General features: G+C 54.4%; 5 protein-coding genes across 5 annotated transcripts; 3 read left to right on the top strand and 2 right to left on the bottom strand.

The window, feature by feature from the left end:
• Nucleotides 1-4,620: 4,620 nt before the first annotated feature.
• On the top strand, nt 4,621-5,550 carry B0T26DRAFT_634278 (uncharacterized protein; the record flags this gene model as incomplete). Its single annotated transcript, XM_060436612.1, has 1 exon — nt 4,621-5,550. One exon carries the CDS (start codon nt 4,621-4,623, stop codon nt 5,548-5,550), a length of 930 nt encoding a protein of 309 aa, XP_060302257.1.
• A 1,264-nt stretch (nt 5,551-6,814) lies between these two features.
• Nucleotides 6,815-8,226, bottom strand: B0T26DRAFT_745420 (Acetokinase family-domain-containing protein; the record flags this gene model as incomplete). The annotated part of the gene is made up of 2 exons (XM_060444560.1): nt 6,815-7,298; nt 7,460-8,226. 2 exons carry the CDS (start codon nt 8,224-8,226, stop codon nt 6,815-6,817), a joined length of 1,251 nt encoding a protein of 416 aa, XP_060302256.1.
• Nucleotides 8,227-9,161: 935 nt separating this feature from the next.
• On the bottom strand, nt 9,162-10,684 carry B0T26DRAFT_631041 (uncharacterized protein; the record flags this gene model as incomplete). The annotated part of the gene is made up of 4 exons (XM_060436311.1): nt 9,162-9,367; nt 9,473-10,162; nt 10,261-10,391; nt 10,482-10,684. The coding sequence occupies 4 exons, from the start codon at nt 10,682-10,684 to the stop codon at nt 9,162-9,164; spliced, it is 1,230 nt and encodes a 409-aa protein (XP_060302255.1).
• Nucleotides 10,685-12,325: 1,641 nt separating this feature from the next.
• B0T26DRAFT_669789 (uncharacterized protein) lies at nt 12,326-13,114 on the top strand (the record flags this gene model as incomplete). Its single annotated transcript, XM_060439106.1, has 2 exons — nt 12,326-12,538; nt 12,764-13,114. 2 exons carry the CDS (start codon nt 12,326-12,328, stop codon nt 13,112-13,114), a joined length of 564 nt encoding a protein of 187 aa, XP_060302254.1.
• A 1,122-nt stretch (nt 13,115-14,236) lies between these two features.
• B0T26DRAFT_15263 (phosphate transporter) lies at nt 14,237-17,108 on the top strand. Its single transcript, XM_060433470.1, has 5 exons — nt 14,237-14,784; nt 14,862-15,021; nt 15,092-15,113; nt 15,190-16,215; nt 16,286-17,108. The coding sequence occupies exons 1-5, from the start codon at nt 14,645-14,647 to the stop codon at nt 16,711-16,713; spliced, it is 1,776 nt and encodes a 591-aa protein (XP_060302253.1). The 5' UTR covers nt 14,237-14,644; the 3' UTR covers nt 16,714-17,108.
• The last annotated feature ends 58 nt before the right edge of the window (nt 17,109-17,166 follow it).

Below are 17,166 nucleotides of genomic sequence, written 5' to 3'. Positions count from 1 at the left end.
CGTTTGACGGCGTTTTCATGCCGCCTTCCTATCACAGGTAATCTCGCAAGACTAAACAGGGCCGTTAAACCTTGATATTGTTTATCGTGGTGGACTCCTGACCGAGCGAGCGAGCCGTGGTGGTGCATGGCAGGACGCCGTCTTAACCGATCACTTGGGTCGTTTCGCCGAGGATTGGGCGGGGGAAGGAGGGGTGGGAGGCACTCCGTAATGCAGTCTTGAGCACCTTATCACACAAAGTTTTGTGTGTGTGGTGTTGGCGTCGTCGGGAATGCGAGTGGGCGGGGGAATAGGGATGCAGCATGACCTTTGGTCGTGCGGGCAGGAGTCTATTCACCACATCTTCCGCCATGGCATCCATCAGAAAAATGCCGTGACCCCGCCTCTCAGAGCTTTGGCTCGGCGTGCGCATCCGATATGTCGGTCGGTCAGATGGGCAAGCTCGACGATTTAGAAGGCCACGACGCTCATCTGCACGACGTTGATGAGCATCGCCATCGTTGACACACCGCCATCGTAGGATATTTTGATCCCTTTCCGATCCCACTGCGGTATAGCTCCATTGCGCAATCATTTGCATTATTGATTCGGATCGTCATTCGATCAAGAACGGGGCTAGCCTGAAATTCTTTTTAATTGAAAAAAAATCACCCGAGGCTGTATCAAGTCCCGATGATGCCGACAGCGAGGCGGGAGTGTTGCCATCGCTTGTGTGACTCCATGTCAGACAAAAGCTCTTTACTGACAGCATCGTGTTACAGGCCTGATAACGCGGCGTACCTTGTCCGCAAGCAAGGAGTTCCAATGTATGGCCCATTGCGCGTTCATGTGGCTCAAGAGTGGATTGTTTCCTGTTTGCACAGGTTAATAATATGCGCAACATACTACTATACGTACATACCTCTTAGTATATACCTCAACTACCAACGAAAGGTGGCCTTGAGGAGTTTTTCTCCTTTTCCACACGCTGACCATGTTGTCCATCATTCTATCCGTTCACTCGGGTCCTCGCAGCGAAACCCCTCCTCACCTACTTGCTTCTAGAAACCTTCTTCAGTGTAACCACAAACAACGGCAATATAGGGTTAGTACGGAGCAAAAGACAAGCCATCTAGACTCCAGAATGCGCTGCAAAGAGTCATTAATACCTGAGTCCCTTAAATCAATGGAGGATGCTTTTGAGGTCAAGTTTTAAGAATCGTTAAGTAGCGGGGGAGTGGGGAATGGTAGGTAACATTGGAGGCACAAGCGAGCCGGAGGAACTTCTCCGGCGTCCCTCCCTTCTCGGGATTGTCAGGCCCATCAAAGCCCATGCCACCCTCAGGGATTGGTTTGAGTGGGGCCACAGACTAAGATTTTCGCAAGTGCAAAATGTCATCATTGTGGTTTTTGAAACTGTGACCTTGCAGCACCCTCAGTCGGACCCTGGACAAACCCTAGCAGGCTCGAAAAGCAGGGTTTTGTGGTACTTATCGGTACAACACTTGTGTCTCGCAGGGAAAAAAGGCCCTGTGGCTCTGTGGTCCCCTAATCGCCAGGCTCCGCGCTGTTGGAAGCGGACTGGGATCTCCACAGGTGGGTTGATAGGGCCGCTCGATCCCATCCCAAAAATCCGATCGGTCGCCAGAATGAACAAGGTCATGTTCGCTCCAAAGCTCGACTTTCCATGCTTCGTCATTTTATGCCGGGTGTCCTTGGCTGAAGGGCTCCATTCTTAGGAAGTCCAGCTCACCAACACGTTTTTGGGGGTTCTTGCCCAGGGAATAGCTGCAAGGCATGCCAGTTTTCCAGCCTGCAATGCACCAAGGCCGAGCGGGCCGGAAACGGGATCGAGGAAGCCGTCCTTGAAAAGCCCCGCCGTCTCTATTTAGCTCGAAGCCGGAGGGGTATGAAAGCGGCTTGGACTTGCTACCGGAGCAATTGACCCTAGATTTACTTGCATTCTCATACCCCACAAGGGTTTCGTTCCGCCCTGAGGCAGCGGTACTTGGAGAACTACGGAGTAAACGGTATTGAAATTTCCTTCTATAGCGGAGTACCGAGTACGTACATTAATTCTGTTGGGGTGAAGCCACCCCAGATATGCTACAACATAAGGCCTTATATATATGATTACCTATTTAAGTCTTCTAATATGATAACGAAGGTTCGGTCGCGCAAATACGTCAGGATAGAGTTTATTGAAGAGGGTTCGTTTCAGAACCAAGCTTGGTTAAGGTAGGGCACTGGTGGATTTGCACTGGCGGTTGTGCTCGCGTGAGTCTTTTGTTGAATATGCTTCTGGGAGTCAAACGGCGCAGGAAGGAACGATGTCGCGTGTTCCGTGCAGTAGGCATGTCCCATCCACGCCGTCCAGTAGAATAACACAGCCGCGAAGGTTTGCAAAGTGAAGCTTGTCACGACGGAATGTTGTCAAGACCCTGGACTACGAAAATTGGCCAGTCCCTAGAAACGGCCTTAGCGAATGCTGTGTGTACTATGCACTACGCGTGCATTACGTACATACCGCCCGCTCGAGTTCCAATGAGGCTCTCGTAGAGATTTTGTATAGAGGGGGCCGATACTCCTAACTCTACACTACATACCGCCCTCGTTCCCCACTTATCCAAGGTCCGCGAAACCCGATGATCATCAGGCCTCTCGATTATTGGTTCGTCCAGCTCGGCTTTTGGACCTGGATCGAGATCTCTTCGAATCGGGAACTCTTTCCCCTCGAATAGCTGTGCGACTTGAGCCGGCCATCCGATCCCCACGACGACGGCAAGTTCCTGTTGGCGGAAATCCCGACAACTTGCGTTGTTCCCTATCTCTAGCTCGAGATATACGAAGTCACACCTTGGTTGCCCTCTCTTGATCGGTTTTCGGTGCAAATGGCTGATTAGCGATCAGACTGCCTGACCTCTGGGTACTTGGGTCTGATCACCGATCACTGATCACAGCAGCGTCCCCCAGGTATCATACGGGAAGTAATTGCTAGGGCAATCGTTCATCGTTACACCTTCCCGAGAGCAAAACCCTGCATAAACTTAGCATAAAAAGACGCCGGAAATGACACTTTTTGAACCCTGAAACACTGACAGCTTGGGATCTGGATGAGCAATACCCCTGCCGCCACTGACGTCATTTTTCCATTTGCTATTTGTGTGTGCACGCGTTACTTTCCTTTTCGCGTTTATGCAGTAAGGGAAAGCGAAGGGAAAAGAGAGGGGTAGAGCGCCGCACAGCTTGGGATCTGAAAGCTACATTACCTACCTAGTGTTAGTGAAAATGCTCGAAACAGAGATTGCCGGATTGTCAAGTGAACTCAACTAGCAGATATGGGTGGAAAGCCAGTAAAACGTCGCCAACGTTGAGCACCAGTGTGAGTGAACGCAAGTGCACAGAGTGGATAATGGTTTATGGTTGGCGAAAGCTACCAAATCCCCGGCTGGAAGAGATTATAGAAAGACATATGTATGACCCAGTATGCCAGATAGCGCTGCGTCCCTGATTTGCTGTAGCTTTCCGAGCTCAATCAAGCTCGCGCCGGAGATCTCTCCACGGGAGCTGACCTGCCGCACCTCACCGTGCTACACGGCACTATAATTCCGCGTATATACACTACTGTGCTGGTTGATTTTGCGCGAAACAGTGTCTGGCCGTGTAAGTGAGGTTCCGGAACGGCGCAGCTGCCATTGACAGAAACGGCCGCGGCCGCAGCTTGCGGCTGTGGAACATTTCGTCATCAGGGTACCCTTTTGCTGTCATATCCTGACAGCCCTAGAGACTCCTCTTGGCGCGGGCCAACAAAAACTGCAGACAGGCCCTTACCCAAAGCTGGGCCAGCTCGGGCCCTTGGGGCCCTTAGCTGGGGTTTAAACTCGAGTATGATAAAAAAGAGGACACATCACTTTGGTGTAGTGTACTTGTGTACAACAGTACGGCCACTATCACAGCACCAGAGTGGAATGGATGGTGGCCGTCCACAACGAGCGGTACTTGGCCGATACTTGCCCTGCCAAGAACAAGGTTGGCACTAAGCAGCGTCTCCACCAACAGGGATGGTCGACTTTGTCGGAGTGAACCCGAGTCTGGCACCCCTAGGTCGTTGTTCTCCGCGATCCCTGTCGACACCCACGCTCGCGGCTGGCGCTGGACTGGACCTGAGCCTGAGTTGCAACCTTGAGCTGCACCGCACAGTTCGAGGGGAAAAAATGAGGATCCGTGGATGATGGGGTTTCATGCAGTCCCAGTCCACTTTCCCATGTCGGGCTGGGAAGCTCATCCTTATTCCCTTATTAACTCCCATCGGTCCCCTCCACGACCGCCCAGCCCAGGCCCCAATCCAATGCTCATATTCACACCCTTCCTGGACCCCTCCTCCCCGCCATCCCCCCTGAGGCTTCTTGATCACACCCCTTGATACATCACCGTCGCCATCGCCTTACCGTTGCCGTCCGCACCAAGAAAGCCCAGCTTTCATCGGATCGTCGACGCGGTTGGGCCTCTTCCTCCTCTCTGGGCCCCCCTTGATCTTTTCTCCCTTTCGCCTCTGGCCGGTTCCTTAGGCAGCTATTGTTGTGCCCTCACCCCCTTGTTTCGACGCTCGACGCCCCTAGTTCCCGGCTAACAACCGCTGTCATGCACGCTCGCGATGCCTCCGGACGTCAAGTTTCGCTCCTAAACGACGACCTAACTTCTCATAGCCGCCACCACCATTCCCAAAGGCAACAGCAACAGTACTCTTATGACAATGCTTATGACAATGCCGCCGCCGCCCCTCCCTCATACTATGTTCCTGCACCTCGGAGCGCCTCGTCGTCACCGAACACGCCAGAACTACTCCGTTCAGATTCGTATGACTCCCAAATGAGCAATGAACCCATGTCACCCCTGACGCCTGCTTTCGACTACAGCCGGGGTTATACGGCTTCCATCACCCTGGCCGACCCCCGGTCCCAGTACGAAGATTACATGGACCCTGCCCAGGCATACCAAGACTTGAAGCACCCCAGCGTATACAACAACAGCCGAGCCGCCTCGTATGACGACGAGGCCGGCGCCAGCCCGACCGCCGGTGACCGCTCGGGGAAGCGATACCCCTGTCGGTATCGTGATAGCCACGGTTGTGAGAAGACGTTTACAACCTCGGGCCACGCATCACGGCACTCCAAGATCCACACTGCTGAGAAAGCCGTCCCTTGCTCATTTCAAGGCTGCTCCAAGAAGTTCACGCGAGCCGACAACATGAAGCAGCACTTGGAAACACACTATAAGGACAAGTCTCGCACTTCGTCGTCCTCGTCCCGGCCGGCGCTGTCTTCGAGCGAGAGGAGATCCTCCTCGTCCGGAAAGTCATCAAGCCGCAGCAAAGCGGCCGCCCATGCTGCAGCAGCGGCCGCTGCCGCCGCCACTCCCGGTACTCCCGGCACCCCTTTACCGTCTTCGGGGGGCGTATGGGACTTGCGCGGACTTGACCTCCCTCTTCTCAGCCGGCCCACCGCCGGGCGTACTCCGAGCAGCGGACTCGATGCTCTTGCAATGGCTGTTGTCTGCCAGGAGGGTGCATAGGAGGCCTAAACCGATGGACAGATTGTAAAGCATCTGTCGACTAGAAACCGGTCCACCTCCTGATGCTTCAAGTGGATAATTTTTACCCTGGTCTTTTAGCCAGTCAAACATTTTTATGCCGACCCTCTCGAACCCCACTTGGAGAGGCAGTAATATTTGTTCATCCATGTTCATCTTCTCTTTTATTTATTCCCTTTTTGTGGGTTACCAACGATATTTCGGCGCATTCCATGTTACCAGGAGGTCGGGAGGCTTTTTGTCGGGTTTCTACTGTTTTTTTAAGACGAGGCGCGTATACACGATCGGGACGCCTTGTATAGGTTATATGGGCACATTTGGCAAACTAAGCGGCATATATGGACGGCGTTTTTGAAGGTAACGATTTACCTATTCCCATTTCATTTTAGTCTCTTTTGCGAAGGAGCTATTGCCGTCTCTCATATTTGACGACAGGACATGTGTGCATGTCCCCGCCCTTTTTTCCTCAGGTTCCTGCTCTTTTAGGTTCGGGGAGTCCCTCATATATACACGATGGTTGAGAGCATATCTCTGGCAAACTGGGCATTTCTTGGGGGGGTTGGGCAGGTATCAGCCTGCGCATGGTTATATGTACGGCCTCTTGAGCCGGTTGGCTTTTGTTTCATTCTTCTTTATAGTCTTTTTTTTGCGAGGGCACAGCGTCTCTTCCTCTCTTCAGACGGCCTTGGTTCTGGATATATTTACGGCGGCGGCCTCATCAAAGACTTGTCTGGCCCGACCAAGGATCAATGCTACTACTTACCGCACCAACGTCTGACACCAAATCCCAATGCGACTTGCTTGCTCATGTGCTGTGTGTCGAGGAAGCGCACGTTACAGAGAGAGAGAGTAGATATAGCAAGCACATAATAGACATGACCCCTTTCACGCAAATACCGTTGTAGGCCAGTGGTTATCGGATGGAGACATTTTCTTATCATTCGTACACAACATGAAACCACGGGCTTCGGGGTGCTAATTAATCAATAAATAAATTAAATTAAATTAGACAATAAATCGAACTTATAGAAGTCGCTCCCATGGTAGATAAAAGAAACATATTCTAATTTCTATTTGTTTGTTTATTCCAGGAGCGACTTCCAGTTTGACTAGACAGGTGAGGAGATAGTGTTGGTGGCTGAAGGTAGAATCAGAAATGGGGGTCTTCAACGGATGCCGCTCGGGACGCCTAAGAATCTACACGTCATTCCCCAGTCATTACTCGGGTATTCATAACATCCATCATTTACAACCAAAGCTCCCTATCCTCGGAGCAGCTCCTGGCCATTTCGAACTGCTCGTCGGTCGAGCACACGAGCACCCGCTGTCTCGCGCCGGCCTTACCAATATCCTGAACGACCTTTTCCATCTTGGCCCCATTTGCCGTCTCGTCAATGTCAAAGCCCAGGCACGCGACTTGGTCGACGACAGCGTGGCGAAGACAGTCACTTTTCTCGCCGATGCCGCCGGCGAAGACGAGGGCGTCGACCTGTCCGTGCAGGGAGACATAGTATGACCCGATGAAGCCGCAGATGCGGTCGACAAAAAGGTCAAAGGCGAGTTTCATTTCCGGCTCGTCCGAGTTGGCGATGATGCCAAAGTTGGTGGTCCCTGTCAGGGCCTTCCATCCAGACTCTTTGTTGAGTATCTCTTCAGCCCGGGAAATGTGCAATTCCTTGGTTGACGAGGGCGAGAGTTTCCCTACATCGCTGGCGTAGTGGAAGACAAGACTAACAAGGAAAATTAGACGCGCAAATGTCAGCGATAAATGGAGAGAATGGTCAAGCCAAAAGAAAGAAGACTCGAGCACAGTCAAATCATGGCGAGAGAAAACATGTCACGAGAAACGAGATGGCGATGACAGGAAATGGGGGGCTTGTCAGTCACTGACCTCGGGTCGACACTCCCGCTCCTGGTCGCTCCGGGCAGACCGGCGAGTGGCGTGAGGCCCATACTCGTGTCCCAGCTCTTGCCGGCCTTGATGGCGCATGCGCTTGCGCCAGATCCGAGGTGCAGGGCAATCAAGTTGACCTTGTCGGGGTCCTTGCCCAGAAACTCGGCTGTCGACCGGGTGATGAAGGCGTAGCTGATGCCGTGGAACCCATATTTGCGGAGGTGGTTTTTGCGGGCGATGTCGCGGTTAATGGGGTATGTCCTAATGTGCTCTGGAATCGAGGCGTGGAACTGGCTGTCGAAGCAGGCCACGTTGCGCGCGGTAGGCAGCTTGAGCAGACAAGCCTTGACGATGGCGAGACTGCTGGCGTTGTGCAGGGGCGCTAGGTCGTTGAGCTTCTCTAGGTGTTCATATGTCTCGTCCGAGATGAGCTGCGACTTGTCGTAGTCGCCGCCGTGGACGATTCGGTGGCAGACAAGATCAATTTCGTCGTCACTGCTGATCTGGGCCAGCTCGTGGTCGGCGACGAGCGTCGAGAGGAGCACGTCAAAGGCATCACGCTGGCTGTGTACCTTGGTGGAGAGCTCCTTGTCCTTCGAGACGGTTTTACCAGCCCGTACGTAGGTGAGAGTGGCAGGCGCAGCCGTCAGCCCGCTCACCGTGGCCTCGGCGACTTGGACTGGACGCTGGCCGACGTCTACGCTGTAGACGGATATCTTCACTGACGAGGACCCCGCATTGATGGAGAGGATGATCTTCTTCATTGTACGTGTTGGTATGTATGTATAGTGTACGCGCGCGAGGGGCGAAGGACGAGAATGGCTTGGAAGCGCAGAGGCTAGCAAATTGAAGCTAACTAGGTAGGTAGGCAGGCAGGAGGTATTAGCGATCGCAAGACTGGTCGTCTGCATGAAGCAACTGGGTATAATCAAGGGAGACTTGCAGAACGGCAGTCAACAACATAGGTCGCCATCCATACCTCGAGCTGGCTGGCTTCTACGACATGGATCCTGCGGAGGGGACGCCGGTCCAGGCCTCGGGAAGAGCCGCCAATGCTTTTAAATTGTCATGTGAGTTGTCTGGATGGCGCTGTATAAGTGTACATATGAGGGGCCGGGGCTTGTCCTTCTTCGAGGTAGCTGGCGGAGAAGAGAACCAGGCTTGGCTCGGCCAAACTTCATCGGCTAGCTCGAGGGTGGTCTGACTGTTTTAAAACGTGTCATAGCTGCATATGACGTCCGTCCCATCTGCGGGCTGCTGACGGTTGGATAGGTTTTAGTGGGGTGACGGGACCACCTGTTTGTGCCAAGCGCCCCACCCGTAGGTATCCGCCCTGTTCACGCCATCCCATCCCATCATGCCGGGAATCCTATCCAATTGCCGTGTTTTTGGGCACTTCGTCCGAACTGCCTGACCTGTCTGCCGCGCCTGCTTTGGCTACAGCTCGACTCCTGGGGAAAGGAGACAAACAAAGAAGGACAACATGTCCCGGGGTTACAGCGTAGCTCGAAAACAGCTGGCTCCAGAAAAAGTCATGTTCAGGCCGACTCATCATTGACAATCTTCAACCGTCTTGCCCAAATCGTTTTCTCTTGGACGCCGGCTGCATTTTTGCTTAAACGGACAAATCCGATGTTTTTGAAGCCCCCACAAGGCAGGCACTCTAAGTAAACCCCCGGGGCCATGCTCTTGTTTTGATTCACGGGGTATCTTCGTCTGGGCTCCTGGCATCGCTTGCGTCGGGTAGCGCAAAGTCTCCTACCCCGTTGACTTGGGCTGAGGCGAGTTCTGGTATCCCGTTTACCTGCGGCGATGGCAGCTCGACGAGGTTCATCGGGTATGGCACAGCAAATGCGCCATCAGAGTCATGGGCGATATTCCATTGGTCCATGAATCTTCGAAAGTCTACAATCCGTCAGCCCTTGTTCCCCTGAATAGCGCCGAAACCGAAGCGGCCCTCTCAACGACAGCAGCCTTCTTTCTATCTGACGCGGATGGTAGATAGCTTACCTTCGCTCCCTGGCTGCATTTGGTTGTTTCTTGAAAACTGAATTGACAAGTAGCGGATATCCAGCACGCTCTGGGATGCCGCTGCTGAAGATGAGCTGGCGCCCGTAAACGAACTAACGAGTCGTGGTCGGAAAATGGACGAGGCCGAAAAGCGTCGGTCACGATTCTGGCCCCCTTGGCTGCTGTTATCCGAGCCACTTCCTCTCCGGCCCCCGCGAGCATCAAGTTGAAGACGGCGGTGCCTGTCGTCACGGCTGCGCGGGTCCCTCTCGAAGTCATTGATTAGATACTCTCTCCAACGCCGCCGGTGGTTGGCATAGAATGTCAGGTAGTGGAAGGTCGAATGCCTGTCTCTCCATAGTTTCATCCTCTGGATCGTCCCCAGGCCCCTCACGCTTCCGTACGCGTCTGTTCTCCGATGGGCATCCGACCAGACCACATCGACGTCAAACCAGTCGACCAAGTCCCTTTGCCTGATGTCGCTCTGCAGCTGGATCGATCCCTCGACCGTGGTGAACTCGTACTTGACCTCGATGAACTCGTCATGCACCACGCCGTCTACTGTGGTGTATCGGATGCGATGGGGCTCTAGGAAGGTGAGATAGAGCTCCATTTCTCGGGGGTCCCCGAAGCGTCGGTGATTAGCATGCAGCGTATAAGGAAAGAGCTCGTCAGGGCTGTCAGACGGCACTAAGTTTGGACGTGGGCGTCAGCAACGGCAGCCAGGGCCAAGGGGAGGTGGCCTGCCGCACCGTCGGGACCGGGATACAAATCGGGGCGGAACATACAGAAATGTTCCAGTACCTCGCCAGCGTAGGAGCATTGCCAGACGACTCGTCGGGGTTCGGTGCCATTGCTGACAAGCTCCCAGGGGCCGAGATAGACGGTTGTTTCGTTCGGCGTGCGTTCATAGAGCTTTCTAGACAGCCGCAATGTCAGACCTGAGTTGTTGCGCGAGGGTCGGCAGTGAGACAAGGAATGGGCAGACGGGTGCCACTTTGGGTATTACATGGTGGCATGGAAACCGGGTGGACCAAGGTCGAGCGGCCCGAGGGGGGTTTGCGGGGCCGAGGACTCGACCGTCTGACCCGAGACGGCCGAGACTGGCGTGAAAGTTGAATTAACCGGGCTGCTGTGCTGCGTGTAGGACGGCGGTACACCTCGAGACGAGTTGAAAGACGACGAGGAGCCAGAGCGTCCTGATGACGCCATAATCTGCGGTCTGCGATAGGGGGGGGCCTGGGGACCACACGAATCTACTCCGCTTTCCGGGGAGTGGTGTCGAGGCTTACGTGCTGCAGTGGCATCGTCCCCAGGGGGGTGGGCAAAAACGGAGTGGCAGTTTCTCTTTGGGAGACGAAGAATCAGGAAAAGGGGCTCAAGCACGCACGACGTTGGAGAGGCTCGGTGCTGAAGATAGGAAAGGCGGCTGTATGCTTACACACTTAACAGTCCACCAGCATCAAGGTATACAAGTGGTGTGTGTAGTAGCCGGTCCTCGCTGCCCTGTAGGCAGGCAGGCTATCTCGCAGGGCGTCTCAACTACGGAATACCGTATCCAGTTATCACGATGGCGACAGCAACGATCCGTTCTTGGGATAATCGCGAAAAAAGAAGTCCAGGCTTGCAGACCCCACCTTTCATCGGGCTGAGAGCAAGCGGGCAGCGAGCAGGCAAATCTTGATGTCTCGGCAAGCGAGGCGGCCTTCTCGCGAGTTGTACTAAAGGAGCTGAATTCGGCAGCTCATCCGTCTAGCAGGCGGCCAGTCGTTGCAGTTCTGGCCCAATGAATCGAATCGGAACTGTACGGCTTACAGGCTGGCGAGCGAGCGAGCAAGCGAGGGGACGGAGACTGGGAGTCTGGTAACTCTTGAGCGCACAGGTAGCCGGCCAAGCCTTCTAATTTGGTGATCTGGTGGGGGACTTGGGGGGCGATGTGGGAGATGTCTAATGTCCTAATGCTCAAACGTGCAGCTCTGCACTCGAGCACATGCACATGCGATATCGTTGGCAGCTGCGGCCTCGGCGGCGCTGTTCTGTCTATGGAAGACTCCAGTCCATAGGAAAGCGGAGACGAGGACAGGGGAGAGAGCAACCGCGGGTGCGGCAGCAGGCATGCTGCCAACATGGAGGTGCATTTCATTTCACGCTGAGCACCATGGCCCAACGGACCGGGCCCGTGGCCTGCAACGGGCGCTGGGATTTGCACGATGAAGCATGCGGCTAAACTCGCGGGGTCTTTCTTGCCTTTCCGCCGCACCGTTACGCCCAATGGCGGTTCGTGTCGGGTGATGAGAAGACGCTGCCCGCCCAAGGGTCCTTACCTACCAAGGCAAGGTCACGATACGGAAGGTACTAGCTAACGTGGTTCAGGTAGCTGCTGCCTTGGCTACCTACCTGAGGTCGAATAAGGTAGGCATGGACGGGGACCCACCTGCCTTGGCTAGGTCCAAATGTCATGAGCCCGGGTTGGACAACTCCTAGGGGCGGTTCATGAAATGTTCAGTGTCGATTGTCTACATAATAGGGTTTCTGGAACTCTTCGGGATTACGTCGACGTCAGCCTTTCCAGGCTGGGAAGGAAACTGAACTTGGACAAGACTACGGGCCACTGAATGCTTTTAGAGACCCTAACCCTTCCGAGCAGCGGGTTCTCCCGCGTGCCCAGCAGTGGACAGCCTCACCCAATGGATAATCGAAGGACAGAGCTTTGGCCAACACCCGACAACGGTCCGGCCATACTTGCCTAGAAGATGCATGCTGGAGGTAACCGAGGAGGTTCAACTTTGGCCGAACAACGGTCTTTTGTTGCCTTGGTATCGGCCGCCAGCCAACTAGCCACCCGGTGCAGAAATGACAGGCAAACGGCTTTCCGACGACCGCCGGCAAATCCTAGCCAAGCTCCTGCAGATCGAGAAGCTCACGAACCACGACATTGCCTTTGTCCTCAACGTGGACGAGAGGACGATCCGGCGACGGAGATATGAGTTTGCAACGACTGGAAGCCTGGCAAAGGCTAGGGACGTTAGCAAAAACGCCGAGAAGCTGAGGGACGAGCATCTCAAGGTGTGTGGGACAGTGCCCCAATGAGGCCACCCGTTTTGCTATTATTTTTGTCGGGTTCCATACTCTGAGCCGTTGCCCATGATGGGTGGAGGCTGGTGGTCACTTGCTAGCAGTTAGCTGCCCCCCTTTTCCCACCCGACCATCTAGCTCGAGGTCTCCTGCACAGGTTAACTGCCTTGGTTGGCTAAATAAATCACAAGGGGCTCACCTATATGCGTATCTTAGAAGCTCCAGGCGTGGTTGAAAGGCCACGACGACGCACTGCTGGAAGATATGCAGCTGTTCTTGAGGGAGCAGTGCGGTCTCGAAGTGAGCATCCCGACCATCAGCAGAAAGCTTAAAAAGGCCTCTGGGGTCTATAGGACTCATGGCCGCCGGCACCGTATGAAGGTTCGGGACTTGCGTGAAGCAGAGGGACGCGCCCTCGACCTTGAACTCCCCGCTAAGGAAGGCGGGGTGGGCGATCAGCAGCCAGCAGCCAGGGCCCCAGACCCGCAGGAGGAGGCGGCTAGGTCGGCTAGGGAATTACCAGTGGCCCCTAAGCCTAGGCCTAGGCCCGAGCCCGCTGTGGAATGAAGTTACGGTCAATAATTCCATGTGTTGCAGCTTCCAACGGTGAAATGACGGGGGCTACTGATACCTACTATGATGGTACAGAGATGGCCAGGAGGTCGGTATTCGGAATCTACGTTGTAGAAGTAACCACAAGGATTAGATGGGGCAAAATGGCGACCTTTCTCAGTCACACCGAGAAGGTGGGTTTCTTTGCCATGTTGAGATTCCCACAGTGAGCTCACTGGCCTGTGCTCAACACTGATGATAGGCTCTACAAAGAGCTTGCCTCAAGTCGGTCACTGTCACTTCCAGGCCGGTCGGTCGAGGTTGCCTTGTTTGTACATGCAAAGCCATTCAATCCGAGTAGCGACGAGTTTGAGGTAGCCCAATCACTTTGGTTGCTTCAAGCTTCATCCTTCTCTCTCTCGCACAGCTCGAAACCCTCCCCAGACCCATGGGCACACCATGCTCGTCAATCCGGTTCTGCCGTCGAGGTCCGGGGACCATGGGATGGGTGTGGTACGTACTACGGAATATTGCCAACACCCCTGTCGACCACGCCCTCGAAACACGCGCTGCGACTGGACGGTGCAGCCCGGCCGTTCGTTCTCTTGGTGCGCCAAGGTGCGCCTCGGGTCTGGGGGACCGGGGAGGGCAGGATCTTGTGGGAGAGGCGAGGATCCCTGAGGTCGCAGACTCCAAGCCTTACAGCAGAAGCCCTGCCTGCTAGCCATGAGTTTTTGTCCATGATTTCCACTTCCGTACCTCTCCCGCTATCAAAAAGGTGCCATAAGCTTCCCGCTGCCACAGCATGTGGGGATTTGGGTATTGCTGCCCTGGTCCTTGATTTTCTTTTCTATTCCTCCGTCATCTGTCGCGGTCTCGCCAACGACAGCTGTCCTGTCGCTCGCATTTCTCCCAGAGAGGCGTGTCAGTCCGCATGCATGTAGAAGTTACAACAACCCCCACAAGCTGAGTTGTCTCATCGAGTCCGATGGCTGCTGCCCAGCAGCTGTACCCCAACCTCGAGCGGAGCAGGAACCGCGGGTTTACTGGCTTTGACAGTTCGGCCCTCTCGCCCCGAGACATCCAGGCAAGCTGCTGTTGCTTCTATTGTCTAATTATCATGTCATGTGCTGGCTGCCGCCGATCTTGGCCAGCTTCAGTCTCGCGTCTTCGTACGCTCTACGTATATTCTTTCAACGCCGACTGACATGCTCCGCCATCGTCTTTATTAGGACCGCCAGCAACTGCGTTACGAGCTAGATCTTAACTCCTGGAACCTGAGAATATGGGGTGTCGCCGCCTCTGGTTTCCTCACCGACTCGTGTGTACATCACTCCCCGCCCTTGATGCCCCCGGATCTGCCCCGGCTCCGGCCCCAGATCCGGCTCCGGCCCCACCATCCCTATCCGTCTCAGTCTTGCATTGTTCCGGTCCCCTGCCCCGCGTGCTACTGAATATGATCCGTCGGTCGTGTAATGGTTGCTAGCTTGTCTTGAATGCACATACGTGTGATGATCCGTACCTACATTATCTAAGTAGTACTGCATGTCCAATGCTGATATCAAAACACCGCCGTCTAGGTATAACCTGTTTGCCACCAATGTCATCCTTGCTACGCTGTCGTTTGTTTACTTTCCAAACGACCGGTGGTGCGGCTTGATCATCAATGTCTTCACGCTGCTCGGGTATGCCCCAACTATCTATCGCTCTGTCCTTTGTTGGTCGTTCAACAAGCCGACTGACCATTGTCGGGTCATACTAGCTCAGTCTGCGGCCAACTTCTCTTCGGATATCTGGCTGACAGGTATGGGAGGACTCGTCTGTATGGAATTGAGCTTGTGCTCGTCATCGTCTCGACTATTGGAGTTGCCACTTCCAGCACCGGCTATGGCGACATGTCATTCCTAGCCTTGTTTACTTGGGTGAGCCTCTTCTCTCGCTTGCTTTTCTTCGTCTTTCGAAACCCTGGCTTACCTGACTTGTCTGGCGAAGTGGCGGTTTGTGATGGGAGTTGGTAAGTTTGCCCCCCAAGGGGCCAGATGGGCCTTGAGTCTGTCTGCTTGTGGTTTCTGATTTCTGACATTCTCAAGGCATCGGAGCCGAATATCCTCTATCGGCAATAATAACGGCCGAATGGTCCAGCACACAGTCGCGGGCGAGCATGTTGTCGTCCGTGTTCTTGATGCAGCCCGTTGGTCAGGCGCTCGCACAGCTGGTCGGTCTCTGGGTTCTCGTTGGCGAAGACAATGCACACAAGCTTCACGAGATGCAATGCGGAATCAACTCCCTCCACGACGAAGAGTGCAAAAAGATTATAGACGGCATATGGCGTATCGTTATAGGCTCCGGTGCTATTCCCGCCCTCCTGGCCATCATATTCCGCTTCTTCCTCTACGACTGTGGCCTGTACACACTCGAGGTTAAGAATAAGCCGGGAATCGCCTTCAGGGACACACAACGCGTCTACGGCGCCCCCCCATCTGCAGATGGTATCGCCATGGGTGCCGGCGGTGGTCCTGGCGGCGGAGGCGGCGTCGTCCGCTCGGGATCTTTAGGGTTAGGGTTAGGAGCACCCATACAGTTCTCGCGCGACGACTTGTACAACTTCTTCGTCAAGGACAAGAACTGGCACTATCTCCTCGGCACTGCCATGACATGGTTCTTTCTCGACGTATCCTTTTACGGCTTTAGCTTGGATAACAGAGGGACTCTAGCCGACCTCTGGGCCACCACTTCCAAAGTGGATATCGATCCCAACCTTTGGTGTTGGAATTCAACCTTCGAGAATGGCACATCACTTGTCAGGGGCTGGGCCAACACTGGCCTGCCCACATGGCAGACAGATGGCACGCAGCCATGCAACACCATTTACGAGATTCTGCTCGAGCAGACGAAGCAGTACCTGCTGACCGTCTCCATCGCGTCCATCGCCGGAAGCATCTGCTTCATCTTCGCCGTCAACCGGATCCCCCGTCGCCAATGGTTGACCACGTCCTTTATGATCCTCACCGTCTTGTTTCTCGTCACGGGTGGCGTCTATTACGGCGTGGCCCAGAAGCAAGGTGCACCGGTGACGGTCGTGTTGGTTGCAATTTGTCACTTTGCCTTCAACTTTGGTATGTGAGCAATGACGTGCCAACTCCCCCATATTGAATGGCTTTTGACAACTCACAACCCAATTTCCAGGCGCAAACACCCTCACATTCATCATCCCGGCAGAGATTTTCCCAACCCCCTACCGATGCACATGCCACGGCATCTCGGCCGCCGCCGGCAAGATTGGCAGCATCGTGGCCGTTCTCGTCGTTTACGGCATCAACCAGGGATACAAGCCCTCGAACCGCCAGGGTCTCGTGTTCCTGTTGTTTGCGACCTTCATGGCTCTCGGCGCCGTCTTTTCGTGGGCATACTTGCCCGACATCCAGCGCGTCCGGGAAGAGAGCCACGCGGACGGCCGGCGCCACCGCTACCTCGAGACGCTAACCCTCGAGGAGCTTGGCAAGGGTCGTGAGAGGGCTCGCCAGGAGGGCGAGCTGATAACGATCCGCGATAAGTTCACTGATATTCGGCGAAGAAGCAAGAGAAGAACCAGTTCCACCACCAATGGGGCGTAAAAGTGCCGCGAGCTATTTGAGTGATGAACCCGCCCTATGATGGCGTCTACAGTTGTGGTCAGTGAGATATAAGTTCGTGTGGTTTTCTTGATCACCTGGAGGGTGGAGAGGTGCCACCAGCCGTCTGACATTATTATGTATAAGCCCGGGCCGTTGAGATGGCTGGAAGCTTCCGTCTTTTATACTTGCTTTCTTATAAAAAAGGGCGGGTCGTCAGAAGGATAATGAATAATAGACGGCGTTTGAATAAATGACCAATGTGCAAAAGCTACTGACAACCCAAATTCCATAGTTCATGCCGTGTATTCATGCTTAGGATGCTACTTGTTTCTGTATCGGGCGCCCTATTGCGCCCAGTCTCAATGTCATTTCGCCATTGTGCCATTCCGTCGTTTGCGTAGTAGAGAGTTGGGTTTTACCATTCCCACCAAAACTCCCCGTAAATTTACAATG

This window comes from Lasiosphaeria miniovina (assembly GCF_030549165.1).
Source record: "Lasiosphaeria miniovina strain SMH2392-1A chromosome Unknown B0T26scaffold_1, whole genome shotgun sequence".
NCBI classification, from domain to species: Eukaryota; Fungi; Ascomycota; class Sordariomycetes; order Sordariales; family Lasiosphaeriaceae; genus Lasiosphaeria; species Lasiosphaeria miniovina.
This window is presented reverse-complemented; position numbering and strand designations above follow the sequence as displayed.

Coding starts and splice junctions, on each gene's coding strand:
- B0T26DRAFT_15263 (XM_060433470.1), top strand. CDS start 14,645: ATGTCCAATGCTGATATCAAAACACCGCCGTCTAGGTATAACCTGTTT. Junction 15,114..15,189: donor GCGGTTTGTGATGGGAGTTG/GTAAGTTTGCCC, acceptor GACATTCTCAAG/GCATCGGAGCCGAATATCCT. Junction 16,216..16,285: donor TCACTTTGCCTTCAACTTTG/GTATGTGAGCAA, acceptor CCCAATTTCCAG/GCGCAAACACCCTCACATTC.